Consider the following 16965-nt stretch of genomic DNA (forward strand, 5'->3'; position numbering starts at 1 on the left):
AGCCTAAAATGTCTCCAAAAAGCGGTTTTCGCACATGCAAAAACCATGTTTTGAACACACAATTTAAGCTAAAAATCCAAAACAAACACAAAAAAATTTAGATAGCAAAAACGTAAAGTTTCTAGCCAAAAATATTTGACAAGAATCCATGTACACAGCAATATGTTTTAACTTAAGAAAACATCTACGAATTGCCCAATCTAGGCAACGAACGAATCTACAAACTACGCACACCTCGCTTTAATAAATCAACATAACAACAATAAATTTCAAAGAATACCATGTACACAGCATCCTGTTTAAACTTAATAAAACATCTATGAATTGCACAATCTAGACATTGCACACAAGTCAACAAAACAAGCTAAAATAACTAAAATTACAAACAATTCAAAAAATAACAATAACAACAGAAATTCATAGTAAAAACCAATAAACATAACATTCTACAAAACAAAAACAGTAAAATAAAATGCATTTACCATAATATATTCTTTAATAAAATTTCACCAGTCACACAACGTCTGTGAACAAAAGTGCCATGATTTTGCTATAAAAACTTCCTCCAAAGTTAACTTACTACACGAAAACCACGATCCAAATCTTAAACTCTGCTGACTGCTACATACTTTACCAGCAAGCATTTGACTGCAAATCCAAACAAGAACTATCAAAAACGCCCTTCTTCATCCTCATAGCAGCTCCACATTTGCGGACTATGTTTTAAAAGTCCCACAGAAATTCCAAAAATACACTTCAATCCTCATAAACACACCTGTGAACAAAAGACTCATTAACAACTCCAACATCGTACCTTTTAATACTAAATTTATTTTCCACAAAATCTACAATGTGCGACTGAAATCTTGCCACCATGTCTATCATTGCAACATAGGCCCTTTCAAAGCACACAAGACACGAACCAATGAGCAATTAAACCACTCCAGCAAAAGAGTTTTCAACGTCAAAAGGGTTGCCATACAACACGCAATCATGCCAAAAACCATGGTGATCTTAGGGCGTATATAAGAGTAGAGCCAGCATAATTTACACATTGAAATGAAAATCAATTTAATTATTTTCCATGTTTATACAGTATAAACAAATCTAAATTTATTTTGATCTGAAAATATATCTCCGTGATATTTTAGGTATCAATGAAACTTAAACCATTTATATAAACCATAACAGTATATTATGGTTTATACATGAGACGATATTTTATGTTGACTGCTACAAAACTATTATTGGGCTTCAAGTAAAGTACTACTACCAGTCATTAAAAACTACTATGTGCTTCAAGTACCAATTCTGACTGTTCAATTTTATACAAAATCTAATCAACTCTTTATACGAAAGCAGAAAGGTTAAATACGGAAAACAGAAATTTTTGGAAGGTTGCTATAAGAGTTATCACAGACAAAAACTCATCACATGCATACACATATACTTACCTCATTGCAAGAATGTGTTGTGGAGGCCCTTATTCACTGAAAACGCACTATTAATGGTGGAAAGTTTTATCGAATTTTTGGATCAAAAACATTATCGACTTTACTTATGTATATAGGCTGGCAAGAATAAAGAGGTTGTTTTTGACTTCTGAATTAAAAAAGAGGGTCTTACATTCGACTAAATACAGTATGAAACATTCAAAAAAACTCTGAAAAATGTTGTATTCAGTTGAAATTACTTTTATTGAATTTTCAATTTTACCAATATTTTTGGTATTTTCAGACGGCAGTTACTTTTGCCAAAATTCAAACCTAGTTTATAATACATTAAATATAAACAAATTTATTCTGAAATTAAACTATGCATGTATGTCAAATGAATAACATAATGAAGCAATCTCAGAATTTTCATACAACATATAATTATTAAATCTCTTCTAATTTATAATGATTCATTAGTTTTTCTTTCAATATCACATTAAAATATTGTGGTTAGAGGCAGCTTGGCTATCATTCTAATCAGATACAAATGAATTCTAATTAGAACCATGCTCTCATTAAATACGTACCTACAAGTTTATTTTGGAAATGACAAAATATAAAATATGTTACAGTCCAGTATGAAAAATTAGAAGAGATATTTACTCAATTCTTATTATTTTTGCCTGTGTGGTTATAAAAGTATCCATTCCATTTAAAAATTCAAAACAAAACAAGCTACAAGCATTCTGAATAGAAAACAGTACAGTCCAATATCCATTCCATTTAAAAATTCAAAACAAAACAAGCTACAAGCATTCTGAATAGAAAACAGTACAGTCCAATTTTTGTAAACAGACACAGGATTATTGAGAATTTTGTCCATTATCAGGAACTCTCCACTAAATGTGGTGTGCTATTCTCTTATTTCAGTGGTCTGGAGATTTAGGAACCATTCATTAATATTGAATGACCCAAGATAAAATGAACCAAACATGAAAGATTTCACCTGCTTTGGGTTTGGTTTACCTTGGGATACTCGATAGTCAGTGTATGCTAAAGTGAAGTGTCAATTAGCAAAGCTTCATTAAATGCTTTCAAGCTGGTAAAAGTTCCAAGAATTTGATAGGACTCATATCTACAATTTTACAGGACTAAATTAGCAGCATTTATTATTTATATAAAAACATTACCACTTTTTTTCTAGACATCAATAATCATTGCATAAAATGACTAAACCACCATCTGAATAAAAACAGCCTGAATATTTTATATAAAAGCATAATAAAGCCAAAGTTTAATAAATTATGATGATTTTCATTTCTTCTGCACAAAATATTATCCTTATAAATATTTAAGTCATGATGTATTCTGTTCATACCTATTTCATATTTATCTGGATTGATATCAACTCCTATTATTCGAGAAGATCCACGCTCTCGGCATCCCATTGCAACAGCCAGTCCTACAGTACCAAGGCCCCATATTGCCACATTAGAATTAGGTTCTACATTGGCAGTATTTAGGGCAGCTCCATATCCAGTGGGTATTCCACAACCTAAAAGACACACTTTGTCTAATGGTGCCTTAGCATCCACCTGAAAAATATATAAACCATTTCATGTAGCAGAAAAGATGTAATAAATGATAAGATAAACTTCAGACGAGACATAATAAACAAAATTTCGGACTCGGGAACAACTTAGGACACACAAGGTAGTACTAATGTTAAATGTAATATATATGTATATATTCTTCCAGTGTCAGCAAAGAATTTTATTAGCAGAAAATTAAAATTCTTGATTCAATGGCAAAATTTGAAATGGAGTTGTTTGTTATATCACATTAAAAGTACGTACAGGTAAAGTTCCGATTCTATAAAAAAAATTCCAAAAATGTCTTTCTGATAATTTTAAAATTAGTGCATTTTGTTAAAATGATAGAAATTACAAATAAGAATAAAATAAATACACTTTAATACTTTTTTTTTAAATTTAAAGAAATGAATACATGATGTGAACCTTGGTCAATGATTTGTATTTTTCACTCCTCATTTAAATCTATGATTTTGAAAGAAGTTTATTAACTACTTAATTATTGCCATATTAAAACTGCTGTACATTAAAACGCTATAAAGTCCAAATCCAGACTTCCAGTAATCAGAATTAGCTATTATCTCCCATAATTTTTTTTCACTCACACAGCACAGAAACACCTAATATGATAATTATGTAAAAGCAAGAGTGTCTTAAATCAATCTTTGTTTCAACTACTAACCCCCCCCCAAAAAAAAACATTTTTATCTGCAATAATATTGAATCCTTCTGCATGTTGTTTTGTTTTTAAACATTGCCAGCTAGTAAATCACGCTACATTTCTTTTAATTCCCTTTTAAAAATATTAATTATTTGAATTTTTTCTTAATTAAAAGCCATCAAAATTCGTCTGCTTTTTTAAAATAAATAAATTTTTTAGACAATTCCTAGAACACTAAAAGTTTTTCAATTCAGAAATTTCAGAGAGAGATTAAACTCCAAGAATTACTCTGTTTTTGAATTAGATAATGAAAAGATCAACTAAAATTGTCATACATGATAAAAAAACTCAGAACGCATAGACACATTAAAATTATTATTTCATTCAGGAATGGAACAATAAATTGGGTATATAAATCATCTGTATGGACTTGAAAAAAGTTTAATCTCTGATTCTACATGTAAACAAAATTGTATTTGACAGCTATTTAAAAAAAAATTAATAATGTATAAGTAAATAAAATGCTTCTTGCTTTCTCTAGATAAAATTTTTATTTTAATAAGTAAATTCTAAACCTGATTTACATCTTTTCAATCTGCTAGCTTGCTTAATAAGACGCTTTTTGATTCAATCCTCCAGCATATTGTTTTAGCTTTAAACACTGCTAGCTAGCAAATCACATTTTCACTTTTGGCTCTCAAACAGCAGAGTAAGAGGAGGAATTATTTTATCCAACCATGTACACAGTAAAGCCCCACTCACAAGGACCGATTTGACCGGTAGCAAAAACTGATTCTTCCAACGAGTCTCATTCACACGACGAACAAGCATTAACTGCCTCTCACAATTGGAGGTAGAACTTGGTAGAATGTTCCTAGCTCTCTAAAGTAGGGCAAATGGAGAAATTTCCCATACTGCATTACATGGTTCGCTTAATTTTAAAATAAAGTGAAAATAATGCATATTATTTCGCTTAATTTTAGCAAACAACATGGCTGACGTGTAAAATTAATTTTATAGAGAACACTGATGCATATTCTGAGAATTCTGAATATTCTGAGACAATTACATGAGAAAATTCTTATCATGAAAAAATTAAAAAGAAGATATTTTTATTTAATTACATAGCTATTTTGCTTTTGCTAAGAACTGTTTCGTAAATTGTGCATTATACCTTTTTTATTTTTCAGATTCAAAATATTGTATAATAAGTGGCCAAAATAGAACTTTATAATATGACAGCAAAAAATAAAAATGTTATATTTTAATGATATTTTTAAAATATAATTTCAATATATTACCATTATTTTAAAGAAACATATCAACGTTACAACGTTTAAAAAAAAGTCGTCGAAAAATTGCCAGATCTTGGAATTAAAAATTTACTATAGAAACTGAATAGAGCCGTCCCATCCCCACAAGCAAAAAGTTATTTAGGATCTCTTCATTAGAAAAAGTGAAACAATTTCAAAATGCTTATGTTTCACTTCTTTCTTAGAAACTCGAGTATCCCACCATTTATATTAGAAATAGGAACACATTATAACCCATTCAAAAGATAACCATATTTATCAGTGAATCGCCAAAAATATACCTCCAAAATGGCAATTCACACTCAAAATTTCAGTCGTACAAACAGACAGAAATTTCACATGATTAAAATTAAGGACCTTCTCCCAATTTTGGCTGAAATTAAGGACTTTTAAGGACCAAAAATCAATTCCAAAAAACTTAAGTACTTTTAAGGACCGTACGAACCCTGATTAATCAGCCAATGGATATCAGAAATTGGTGCGCATCACATGTAGATATAAAAGAGCCTTTTCGTAACAGATGCGCAATAATTCGTAGGTTCATTCTAGAATTCGCAGGTTCTGAGTTGACTGTCCGCTGATATTTCTAAAAACATTTGCATGAGCACAGGTAACACAGGGCGATGATTTTTTAAGGGTGCCAGTTAAGTTGTTCTCACAAGTGCAAATAAAATAAAGGTACATTTCATTTTTAATTATGAATATGTTTTATTTATATAATGCATAAACCATGCTGATTGTTTGGAGAACCAAAAATACTGGAGTTGCGCCTATTCATAGTCAGCTAACATATTTTATGATGACCATAAATTTGAAGATTTTCAGATAGTATCACAAGTAAAAAATTAAATCTTTTAATAGAGGCATATGTGAAGAAATGTTAAATGAAGATGATATTACTGCTGAAGTCTCTCACTACAATGAGAGTGCCTAAGTCATCAATCAATTAAGAAAGGGTAAAATTTCTATTAAGCTACTTCAAACAGCAGTACACTTCAATTTGTAATAAGCAGCTTTGTAGTAAACCACTATAAATATTATCATTTCGGTTTTGAGTTGCATTTTAATTTTATGAAGTAGTTATTCAAAAACAGTGTTTCTTTGTGCAATATACCTCTCTTTCTTGAAAACACCAGAATAGCTAATCATTTATCTCTTGGTAAACTCAGACTCTTTAAAAACACAAAAAGTCTTAAAAATACATTTCAAAGAGATGAGGGACTATGATTAGGTGAAAAATGTGGTTGAAGGTGGAGAGAAGCCAAACTGAACTGATGACGTCCAGCATCCAGGATATATATGCCAAATGGCTTTCAAAGAAATAAAATGTGAAATTTTCCAACTAATGAAATATATAAAGAAATGCAAAGAAAATTAAAATGAAGATGATACAACTGAACTCTTCATTGTTATGACAATTTCCCAATCATCAATCAATGGACAGCAAAACCTATATTATGACTTATCCAGAAAATATCACCACTGATTATGAAGAAATTAACAAAGAGGTTATTGGAAATGAAAAGATTTCAATTCATTGTTTAACAGAAATTCTCAACATAACAATTATAGGATTGAACAATGAAACTTTATACCTAAAAAAAAAATCTGAGAGCATTCAGATTTTACATTATGCCCAAAGGGGCATTTTTTTTAACATTTTGTGGGTTACCTTTAGTTATTATATATCATGTTCTTCACTTAAACCATAAAATTTAGTTCAAGAGCAATATCGCAAAATAATTTTAAAATGAGCATATCTTTAAAATTTCCGATACACAGTCACGCACGTTGCAGATAAAAGTGTTTTTTTTTTTTTTTTTTTTTTTTCCCTGTACAGTGTTCCCATTGCTCAATTTGAAATCATCGAGTTTAATAAAAAAAATTTTTAAATTTTACAAAATATGAAATAGATAATAAAACAAATTCCAAATCTGGGCTTCCAGATGCCCATATGCGGGTGGAAACATACATTAATAAAAATTTGATGGCTCTAAGTACCATCGTTTTATCACAATGTGAGAAACATACATAGATTTATGCAGATTCTTTATTTAATTTCTTTAAATATAATACAGGACTGTAATATTCAGTGGCAACAGTTTGAAAAGTAAACTGATATTTAAAGTTTTCAACGCAAAAAGCCAAAACGAAATTAATAGCCCTTCTGGGCTAATGCTCTTTGGGCTAAAAATATATCTCTATATAGAATTAAAGTGTTAACACAAACAATATTACTTAAATAACTGACATTAAAAAAGTGCAATGAAACAAAATAAAATTTAACATTGAGCTTTTTAATGTAAATTTTGGTCCTCTTCAAATCATAAATGCTTTATTACTTCACAAAACTTTCATATTTATTATTATTATTATAATTTCAACATATAAACTTATTGGATTTAAACTGATTTAGAAATTTCCGAAATTCAGCAGACTTTGTACTGTACACTTAAATAAATACAATTTATACTATATAAATGGCATTACCTTTGCAATAGAAATTTCTGCAACAACTGTATACTCTGAAAAAGTACTAGTACCCATAAAGTGATACACAGTTTCCCCTTTACAAGTGAATCGACTTGTACCATCTGGCATAACACCTTTACCTTGAGTGGTTCTGAAACAGAATAATGTATACAAGTTTTGAGTTAGTGTATTTTATATACACATACAAGACAAAATGAAATCAAGACTATAAAAACAAGCTTAATTGTTACATCAGATTATTTTTATGCTACAATACAAATTCTATACTTCTGACTCTTATTTGAGAGTCGGTGATGAACAAAGGGCCAACAGTTGAATATACTATGGCAACTGATCGGAATAATCAAGATTCCACAGATTACAAAAAAAAAAAAACTATTAATAAAAAAGGATAACTAATTATTTATTAATATAAAATTATATCTTATGGTACAGAAGATATAGAAAATAAATACAAGAGGAAAAGTACATGAAAATTATTTAATAATATTGTTGCAAAATGCCTAGCCATAACACGGGGCTAGAGCTGCCAGAAAAAGGCAGGAAAAGGCACATACTGGGCACGAAATTGTCCATTGGGCGATATTTACCTACAAAATTGGTGATACACCATAGATGGAACAAGAACATTTCAGAACGCATTCATAATGGTTTTCCTGAGAATATTCTCAAAGGTAGGTTAAAGCTATGTATGCTGTGCCTGTACGAGTAGTAGTAGTGTCTTGAGTTTGGGATTAGCTTGAAAGCGACCGACCAAGTCAGAAGCTGTACTTTAGTGCTTCAGGCTATAACAGTACTTTCATGTTTCACTGTTATAGCTTGAAGGCTGTGTTGCTGATTGTTTCAGCATATTCACCATAGTATTTCAATGACTGTAAATGTGTATTTCAAACTGTCCTGTGTAACAGTGCTTACTGGCAAATAAACTGTGTTTTGATTCTTCATCAAGTGTTATCAATTACTCAAAATCTATGAATCTGTAGAATGCAACATGTTCTAAAAATCACTAATATTTTTTTAAACATATAAACTTTTTAAGCAATAAGTTCAGAATAAAAAAGTAAAACTCAGGAACATAAGATAACAAAATTAGAATAAGAAGAAAGCAAAACTAATGGGAAAATCTGCATCTACTCTTCCACCCATGCTGACAGTTGTTAACAGAAGTTATGTTCAAATGGCAGTTACATCAATATATAAACATTATATTTGATGTTTGACAAGAACACTACAAGCTAACTGCTGCTTTTTATTTATTTATTTGTTTCATTCTAGGCATCAAACCTAGTTTATGATTTAAATTAGATTACAAAGCCATTACATAGTTATGAAAACAGATTCACATTTAATTATTCCACTTATATGCGACCAGTGGCGAGCTACGGAAATTTTAAAAAGGGGCTTTCACTTACACTATAAAAACAAATACCAAATTCTAATTAAATGTCTTATTTTTTCAAAAAGAGAAAATATAACACATGAACAAAAAAATATTTTCAAATAAAAAAAAGTTAAAATTTGAAAAATAAAAAACACAAATTAGCAGATAATTCTTGTGAGATATTGATCCTCAATGTCAGGTCTTTTGAAAATTGCAAATCTAGAAGTTGGTTTAAAAAAATCCTTATTCCTCTTGCTTGATGGAAAATGCTTGCAATAGTTTCTCTGCACAGTCAAAGACATTCTTAAATGGAATGCTGCTCATAGTAGTCTAAGCACATAAAAGATTTTTAATAGTTTGACTCCTAGATTTTATTAATCTCATTTGATTCTGTTTAGTTTGGAAGGGATTGTAGCAAAAAGCATCAAACTTACCAAAAAATATTTCAAAATGATCTATTTCAGTAACATGTTTTTAATACATCTTCTAATGCCATTTTTAAATGATAAAGTATGCAGTGCCAAATCACAATATTACAAAAAATCTGAAGAAGTTGAATTGCAGTTTCCAGTTTTCTTCTACCTAGCACTGCACTAGCTCTATCAGAACAAAATGCAATTAAACAGTGTTTCAAATAACTTTTCAGAAAATTCATATGAATTTAAATCATTAATTGTACAGATATGTGTATGTCCAGTGGTAGTATTTTCTACTTCCAAACAAATAGAATAAGGGATTCACATGATTATGCACAAATTTAATGAAATGCACATACAAACTCCCTACAACTCATCATTATGTGAGACTTCATTTTGGACAATTTTTTATAAAGGAAGCCGAAAAGAATTGCTTAAAATAATAAAATCTTACCTAATTTTTGAACATAAATTGGTTTTATGGCTCTTACAGAATTTGCATTCTCCACACTGAGGAATGTACAAAGGAATAACATGATCACCTATCATTCAAAACAATAAAACATAAAATTAAGTAACAAACTGTATAATTTTAAACAAAATTATTCAATATGAGAGCATTTTTAATGTCTAAATGTAGTTTTTTTTAAATGTTTAATTTTGGATAATGTGTTTAAAAAACAATTTAAAAGTACAGAATGCAAAAGAAGTCCAATAAATTATTTCTACAGAAAAAGCATTTTGCTAATATGCTATAAATATAATATAACGAAAGAATTCTAGAAAAATTAATATCCCAGGAAAATGTTTTTCATATTTCAACACAGAACTGTTTACTCAAACCAATCTTTTAATAAAATTACAGATAGCCAATTCCTTGCAAACACTATATAAAATAGTTCATATGCAAATATGTTACAAATAAAATACACTCATGTCCAAAATTATCTTTACATGCCCAAAAATGATGATATTCAATGAAATATCGAATCAATGTGATCCATATTTGCAGGGAATGTGTGAAAACCAAGCCTAATTAGCATTATCCAATCAAAAGTAATCAAACGGTTTGTGATATGCAAATCTAGGCGTTACGTCATCCAAGGGTGAATCAATCGCTTTGCGCAAGCTGAATATTTGAGTGAATTTCTGCAACATAGCGTTTGATTTCAGTGTGTAGGGACTCAAAGCGATTTGTTATGGCTTCGAAGTATCATTTGGAAGAATCTGTAAAGTGGCGAATTATCGGCCGTTTAGAAGCAGGGCAGTCAATCACGGAAACAGCCACATGTCTGAATATTTCAAGACAGACAGTCTCTAAGCTATGGAAACAGTTTCAAAATGATGGAAGTTTTGTAAGGAGGCCTGAACAAGGTCGGAAACGAATGACAACTGCTTCTGAAGATCGGTATCTGGCATTAACTGCCCTTCGTAACAGAAAGACTACAGCTCGCCAGTTAAGTTCAGAGCTTGCAGCTGCCACTGGAACTGTTGCATCACGGCAAACAATATACAGAAGGCTTAATGAAAAAGGCTTTTATGCCAGAAAGCCAAGGGTATATGTTTTACTGTCTTCACAGAAAAAGAGGGATCGCTTTAATTGGTGTAAAGAACATCAAAACTGGACTGAACATCAATGGTCCCATGTTCTCTTTACTGATGAGTCGCGGTTTAGTTTAATTGGTGATTCTAAACGTGTTTACATCTGGAGGGAGTCAGGAACACGAAATGATCCCTCGAACATTGTGGAACGTGACCGTTTCGGTAGTGGAGGTGTGATGGTATGGGGTGGAATAATGATCGATGGACGTACGCCCCTACATGTGTTCAGCAGCAGATCTGTGACAGGCCAGATATATCGGAATGAGGTCTTAGATCCTTATGTAAGACTTTCCAGGGGTACATATGGACCTGACTTTTTATTTATGGATGATAATGCCCGTCCACATCGAGCAAACCTCGTTGATGAATTCCTTGAAAGTGAAGACATTAAGCGAATACCTTGGCCACCAAACTCTCCTGACCTTAACCCGATAGAGAACTTATAGGACTACCTTGGAAGAGCAATTGCACGTATACATCCTCCTCCCAGAGATGTAAATGCTCTGAAGACGGCATTGCTGGAAGAGTAGAGATTAATTCCCCAAACTGTGGTTAACAACGTTATTTCCAGCCTTAAAACACGTTGTGATATGTGTGTACAAGTCAGGGGAGATCATATTCCATATTAAATTCGTAAGACTTAATTCTTTTTCTGAATCATTCCTTTTTTTTCTTAACTCTCTTTGGCACACTTTATTACCATTTTTATTGTTTCATGCTACAATTTTATATCATATGAGGTGATCTTCAATTTTTTCTTTTGCATTTATGTGTCATCATGTTATGTATGATTCCACGAAAATTCATTAAATTATAAGTCATAGTCTCTGAGAAATCCATGAATTTATGCATGTAAACATAATTTTGGACATGAGTGTATTAACACGTTGACTGCCCACTACGAGATAACTCGTATTAGCACTCTTCTTCAGGATGCCCAATATGAGTTATCTTAGTTTCTTGACTTGCACTTTTGCACCGCTATAAGTTACTTGCTCGCTTAGCGCTTGTTTTAGCTGTACCAAGGCAACAAGTCGAAGCATGTCTGTGCGAATCAACTCGTAGCGGGCTTCTGCGAAGAGCTTTGTCTAACAAAAGCCGACTACGAGATAATTCGCAAGACCCTTTTTTCTAAAAATAAAAAAATAAAATAAAATCCTGTAAACTTTTTAATGATTGTTACAAATCATAATTAGTATTTGTAATAATATAATATGATTAAATCAATTTGGCTTCTCGGACCGGAATGTGAAAAGTGCCATGGCAGTCAGTGTGTTAAAGATATGTAAAGTAATAACAAATAAGTGAATATAAGTCTAAAAAGGTAAGGGAATAAAATGCATATTTTCATGCATGGCATTAAGATACAGTCATGATCAACACATTTCTTATGCATGACATTTCAAATTCTTACCAAATACTATTTTTTCATATTTTAAATCATAAATAATTTGATGTTTTAAGAGCCAAAACAGAAAATTAACCTCATGCTTAAAAAATTGGAAAATATATCTTAAAATAATATTGCTTTCAAATTAATATAATCAAAGTATTTGAAAGGTAACTTGCTGTAATTCACTGAAAATTATAAACTTTAAAGCAACTGTCTCTTATATAACATACTGAGCAATAGTAAATATCAAAGAAACAGAAATAGCATAAAAGGTTGTAAAATTACATGTGTTAAACCTATTGAAAGAGTTACAAAAAAATTAAATCATTAACTAAAGATGGTATTCCCCTTTGGTTGAACAAAGCTAGCTCTCAAGAAATTCATCAGTAGAAAAAAAATCTGAAATTAACATTTCGAAATGCAGGTGCTTGTTCAAAATAATTTACTTCTGATAAAAAGCTGTGAAGAAAAATTAAGTATACATTATTTTGTTTCAGGCAATCAGTGACTGGTATAGTGGATGCAACCCTAAGCTGATATCTCTCAGCTAAATGTGGCTATTAAAATCAGTTGTAGTTATGGAGTTTATACATGAGTAATCACTTATATGCTTTATTAAAAATTTTCAAGTATATTTAAATTCTGTGGAGCTATTAAATTCTGTGGATGCTTCCCAAACAGCTTTTCCTGTAACTCACAGGTCCCACAAGAAATCTTTAAAAATGTGATTTTGGCAACAATTTTCCTGTCTTATTGTTGTTGATAGATTTTTGATGAAATCACATCATTTCGAATAGTTTCATTCTTTTAAAAATATGGGTTTGGCAACAATTTTTCATCCTATTTCATATATCACTGTTTTTAAGAAATTGGCATGTTTCATTGTCATTTTTATACATATAAAATACATTTTTATTGATTTTTCTTTTTTGATAAAGTTGTCCTGCAGATTAAAATTTTGCACGGAATTTTATGTTTTTTGAGTTGCTTTCATGTTATTTTTTGCTTATTTTACTGTTTGTAAGATATTGAAAAGTTTTGCATGATTTTTTTTCTTCAACAGTTAATTTTTTTATTAGGATAATTAATATTTGTATTAAGGGATATAGCTTATTTCATGGTAATTTTTTCCTCTTGAAAATATAAAATATCATTAATTATACTTTGCTTTTCAGAATTTTTTGTTTTTTGTATTCTTTTATGTTATTTATTGCTCATTTCACTGTTTTTAAGATATTGAAAAGTTTTGAATAATTTTTTTTAGGAAACAAAGTTCTTAACCTCCTTTATACCATTTGAGTTCTTAAGATTTTGCAAAGGGAAGTTAGTTAATTTATTTATTAGGATAATTAATATTTGTATTAAGGGATATTGCTTATTTCATTGTAATTTTGTTATACGTAATAACTTCTTTTTTATGAAGTTGCTCTGCAGAGTAAAATTCTACGCAGTTTTTAAATTTAACATTTGGTGCTCCCTTCAGCCATTTTTCCGGTACATTTAAAAGCCAGACGAAGGCTAGCAGCAAAGCTGCTAGTAACACATTACAGTACAAAGTCTGAAATTTTCAAGTATATTTAAATTTACAAGTATATTAAAATTTTTACAAGTATATAAAATTTAAAAGTATATTTAACCCCTTCGCGCCGACTGTCAAGTATACATGCCAGCAACGAACGCACTTACCTACCGGCCGACACGCAGGCGTGCCAGAGGATTGTTCCATTCTCTACCGACTGTCACGTATTTGTGCCAGTACTTTGGAACGTTTTTCAAACTATAATTTCTACCACAAGATGGCACTGTATGTCCATATGGTTTCAGATACATGTAAATTAGACCTTCTACTCGAAATGAGAGAAACATGACTCGCATGCACGTGTTTTTGATTATATAAACACAAATGGGGAAGTAAATGTTTCCGAATGGCATGATTTATGACGTCTCTTTAAATCGCACTTTATTCGCATGTGGTAGTTGTTTACCGTAAGTAGAGAAGTTTTATTTGCTCTAAAGCGTTGGGTATTTCAGTTTTCAGTTCAGTTTTTAGAAAATAATTAGATCTTGTCAGACGTGAATTCTTTGTTTTTACCGTTGCAATGTCGAAGCGTCGAAAATGTTTAACAGAGCATGAAATAGCAGAAATGATGCAAAATATTTCAGATATTGATTCTGATATTGATTCTGAAAGATTAACTGAAAGACATTTTCCAAAACTTTGTTCAGAAGAGACTGATAAGAAAATGAGACGACGATGCTTCGTTTGTTCACATTCCCGGAAAAATCCTCCAAAATGGCAAATGAGTTATTACAAGTGCAAGGAATGTAACGTAGAACTGTGTGTAGATCCCCGTTTTCACATTTTTCATACAAAAAGAGAATTTTAAGTAATATATTTAGTTTTCAGATGTATAATGTTAAAATTCATAAAATGGTGAGTAATTAAAAAAAAATGTGTAAAATATGCATTTAAACAAGAAAAAAGGTAATTAAAGTATATACGAGGGCCATCCAGGAAGTAGATTACGTTTCCGTCTGTGTCCGCTAGGGGCGGGGCTAGCGTGGCCATCTTGGGGTCAGAGCGTTGCGCAGCTCAGTCTGCATCTAGCCGTGCTAGTGAGAGGTTCGTGCTGTGCTCCGTTCAGATACTGTGACGGTTTGAAATGTCTGCGTTAATTGAAAATCCAGCGAGCTGCGAGGTGCGCTCAGTAATAAGGTTTCTGACTGCAAAAAACTGTAAACCGATAGAAATCTATCGGCAGCTTCGTGAAGTGTATGGGGACAACATTATCACTGAAGGTGGAGTGCGTCAGTGGGTCATAAGATTTCAAAATGGCCGAACCAATGTTCACGACGAAGATCGAAGTGGGAGACCCAGCATAGTGACCGCCGAACTTCTCGAAAAAGTCGATGCTAAAGTCCGTGAAAATCGAAATTTCACAATAACGGAACTTTCTTTGAGTTTTCCACAAATTTCGCGAAGTTTGTTGCACGAAATCATCAGCGAAAAGCTTGGTTACCACAAGTTTTGTGCAAGATGGAAGGCAAGAAGAGGTAACGAAGTGGTTGAAGGCGCAGGCGGCCGAATTTTTCGACGAAGGAATTTCCAAGCTCGTACATCGCTACGATAAATGCCTTAATATGTATGGTGACTATGTAGAAAAGTAGTATTTGAGTGTGGCTTTCATCTGTATATAATAAAATTTGTTTCCTATACTTTGTTTATTTTTTTATTCCAAAACGTAAGCTACTTTCTGGATAGCCCTCGTAGATCGTTCCAGGATCAAAATATAGGTACTGGGACAGTGTATCAAAAGCTAAATATCTAAACAATCTTCGCCAAACTTAAGTGAACTTTTAGAAGTTTTAAAAAAGACTGTTTCCCTTCTTAAGTGACATAATTAGTAGCTGCAGCTTTTAAAGGAAGGAACCCAAAGAGAACTAATATTATTTATTAGAAAAGTTTTAATGATTTAATTAAATTTATTCAAGAATAACTTCTAGTTTATTCAGTACTCATGCATTTTATGACATGGGACATGATATAAGTTAACTATCGCGTTCTGGACACATTGTAGCTTTCAAAATTACCGTTCAAGTGAATTCGCCATCTAAGTTGCTCTTAAAATTTAAAATAGCCTTAAAATACATATTTTGGAATACAATGAAAGAGTAAAATATACAGTCCGATTCCTTAAAATTCTTTCTCTTTTTCAAATTTTATTATGTTTTTATAACAGAGATTTTTTTATTTGCGTTGGCTTGTAAAACCTTTTAAACTACTACATTAGTGAATCTGAAATATGCTTATACTCTTAAATTAAAATTTTATAATTTCTGTAGCTTTAAATTTCGCGGTCACAGGTATTATTCCAGATTTATGCACTGAAAATTTCAGTGTCACTGAAAATTTCGCGAAGTTTGTTGCACGAAATCATCAGCGAAAAGCTTGGTTACCACAAGTTTTGTGCAAGATGGAAGGCAAGAAGAGGTAACGAAGTGGTTGAAGGCGCAGGCGGCCGAATTTTTCGACGAAGGAATTTCCAAGCTCGTACATTGCTACGATAAATGCCTTAATTTGTATGGTGACTATGTAGAAAAGTAGTATTTGAGTGTGGCTTTCATCTGTATATAATAAAATTTGTTTCCTATACTTTGTTTATTTTTTTATTCCAAAACGTAATCTACTTTCTGGATAGCCCTCGTATATATAAATATTTATAAAGCATAAGCTGTTTAAATACTCTATAGAGCATTATTAAACAATGCGTTGATACTTCGGAAATTTCATGGATTTAGGCTTAGTAGCAAAAAAGCCCCCGGCCCTGGAGAGACGCTCGCGTAAGACACTGCCGGCCTCAGCGATAAGCGCGCGTTTTCGCTACCCGGCTCGAAGGGGTTAAATTCTGTGGAGCAGTGCTTCCCAAACAGCTTTTCCTGTAACTCACAGGTCCCACAAGAAATCTTTAAAAATGTGATTTTGGCAACAATTTTCCTGTCTTATTGTTGTTGATAGATTTTTGATGAAATCACATCATTTCGAACAGTTTTATTCTTTTAAAAATATGGGTTTGGCAACAATTTTTCATTGTATTTCATATATCACTGTTTTTAAGAAATTGGCATATTCCATTGTCATTTTTATTACAGATTTCAGACTTTGTACATTACAGTACAA

At 31.4% G+C, this 16965-nt stretch overlaps 1 protein-coding gene across 2 annotated transcripts in view; it reads right to left on the reverse strand.

The window, feature by feature from the left end:
• The window catches only part of Fdh (alcohol dehydrogenase class-3 Fdh), a 43822-nt gene that overhangs the window by 15656 nt on the left and 11201 nt on the right, over positions 1–16965 (reverse strand). For both annotated transcript variants that reach the window (XR_015044363.1, XM_035376428.2), the window contains exons 4-6: positions 9747–9834; positions 7493–7625; positions 2815–3031 (exon numbers count right to left, since the gene is read on the reverse strand). Coding sequence is in view for 1 of the 2 variants with exons in the window: in XM_035376428.2 (XP_035232319.1) it covers positions 2815–3031; positions 7493–7625; positions 9747–9834 (438 nt within the window). In the remaining variant the exon portion in view is untranslated. The remainder of the gene's footprint in view (positions 1–2814; positions 3032–7492; positions 7626–9746; positions 9835–16965) is intronic.

Source organism: Stegodyphus dumicola, chromosome 12, assembly GCF_044657685.1.
Source record: "Stegodyphus dumicola isolate Sdum_Otavi_A_Nest chromosome 12, ASM4465768v1".
NCBI classification, from domain to species: Eukaryota; Metazoa; Arthropoda; class Arachnida; order Araneae; family Eresidae; genus Stegodyphus; species Stegodyphus dumicola.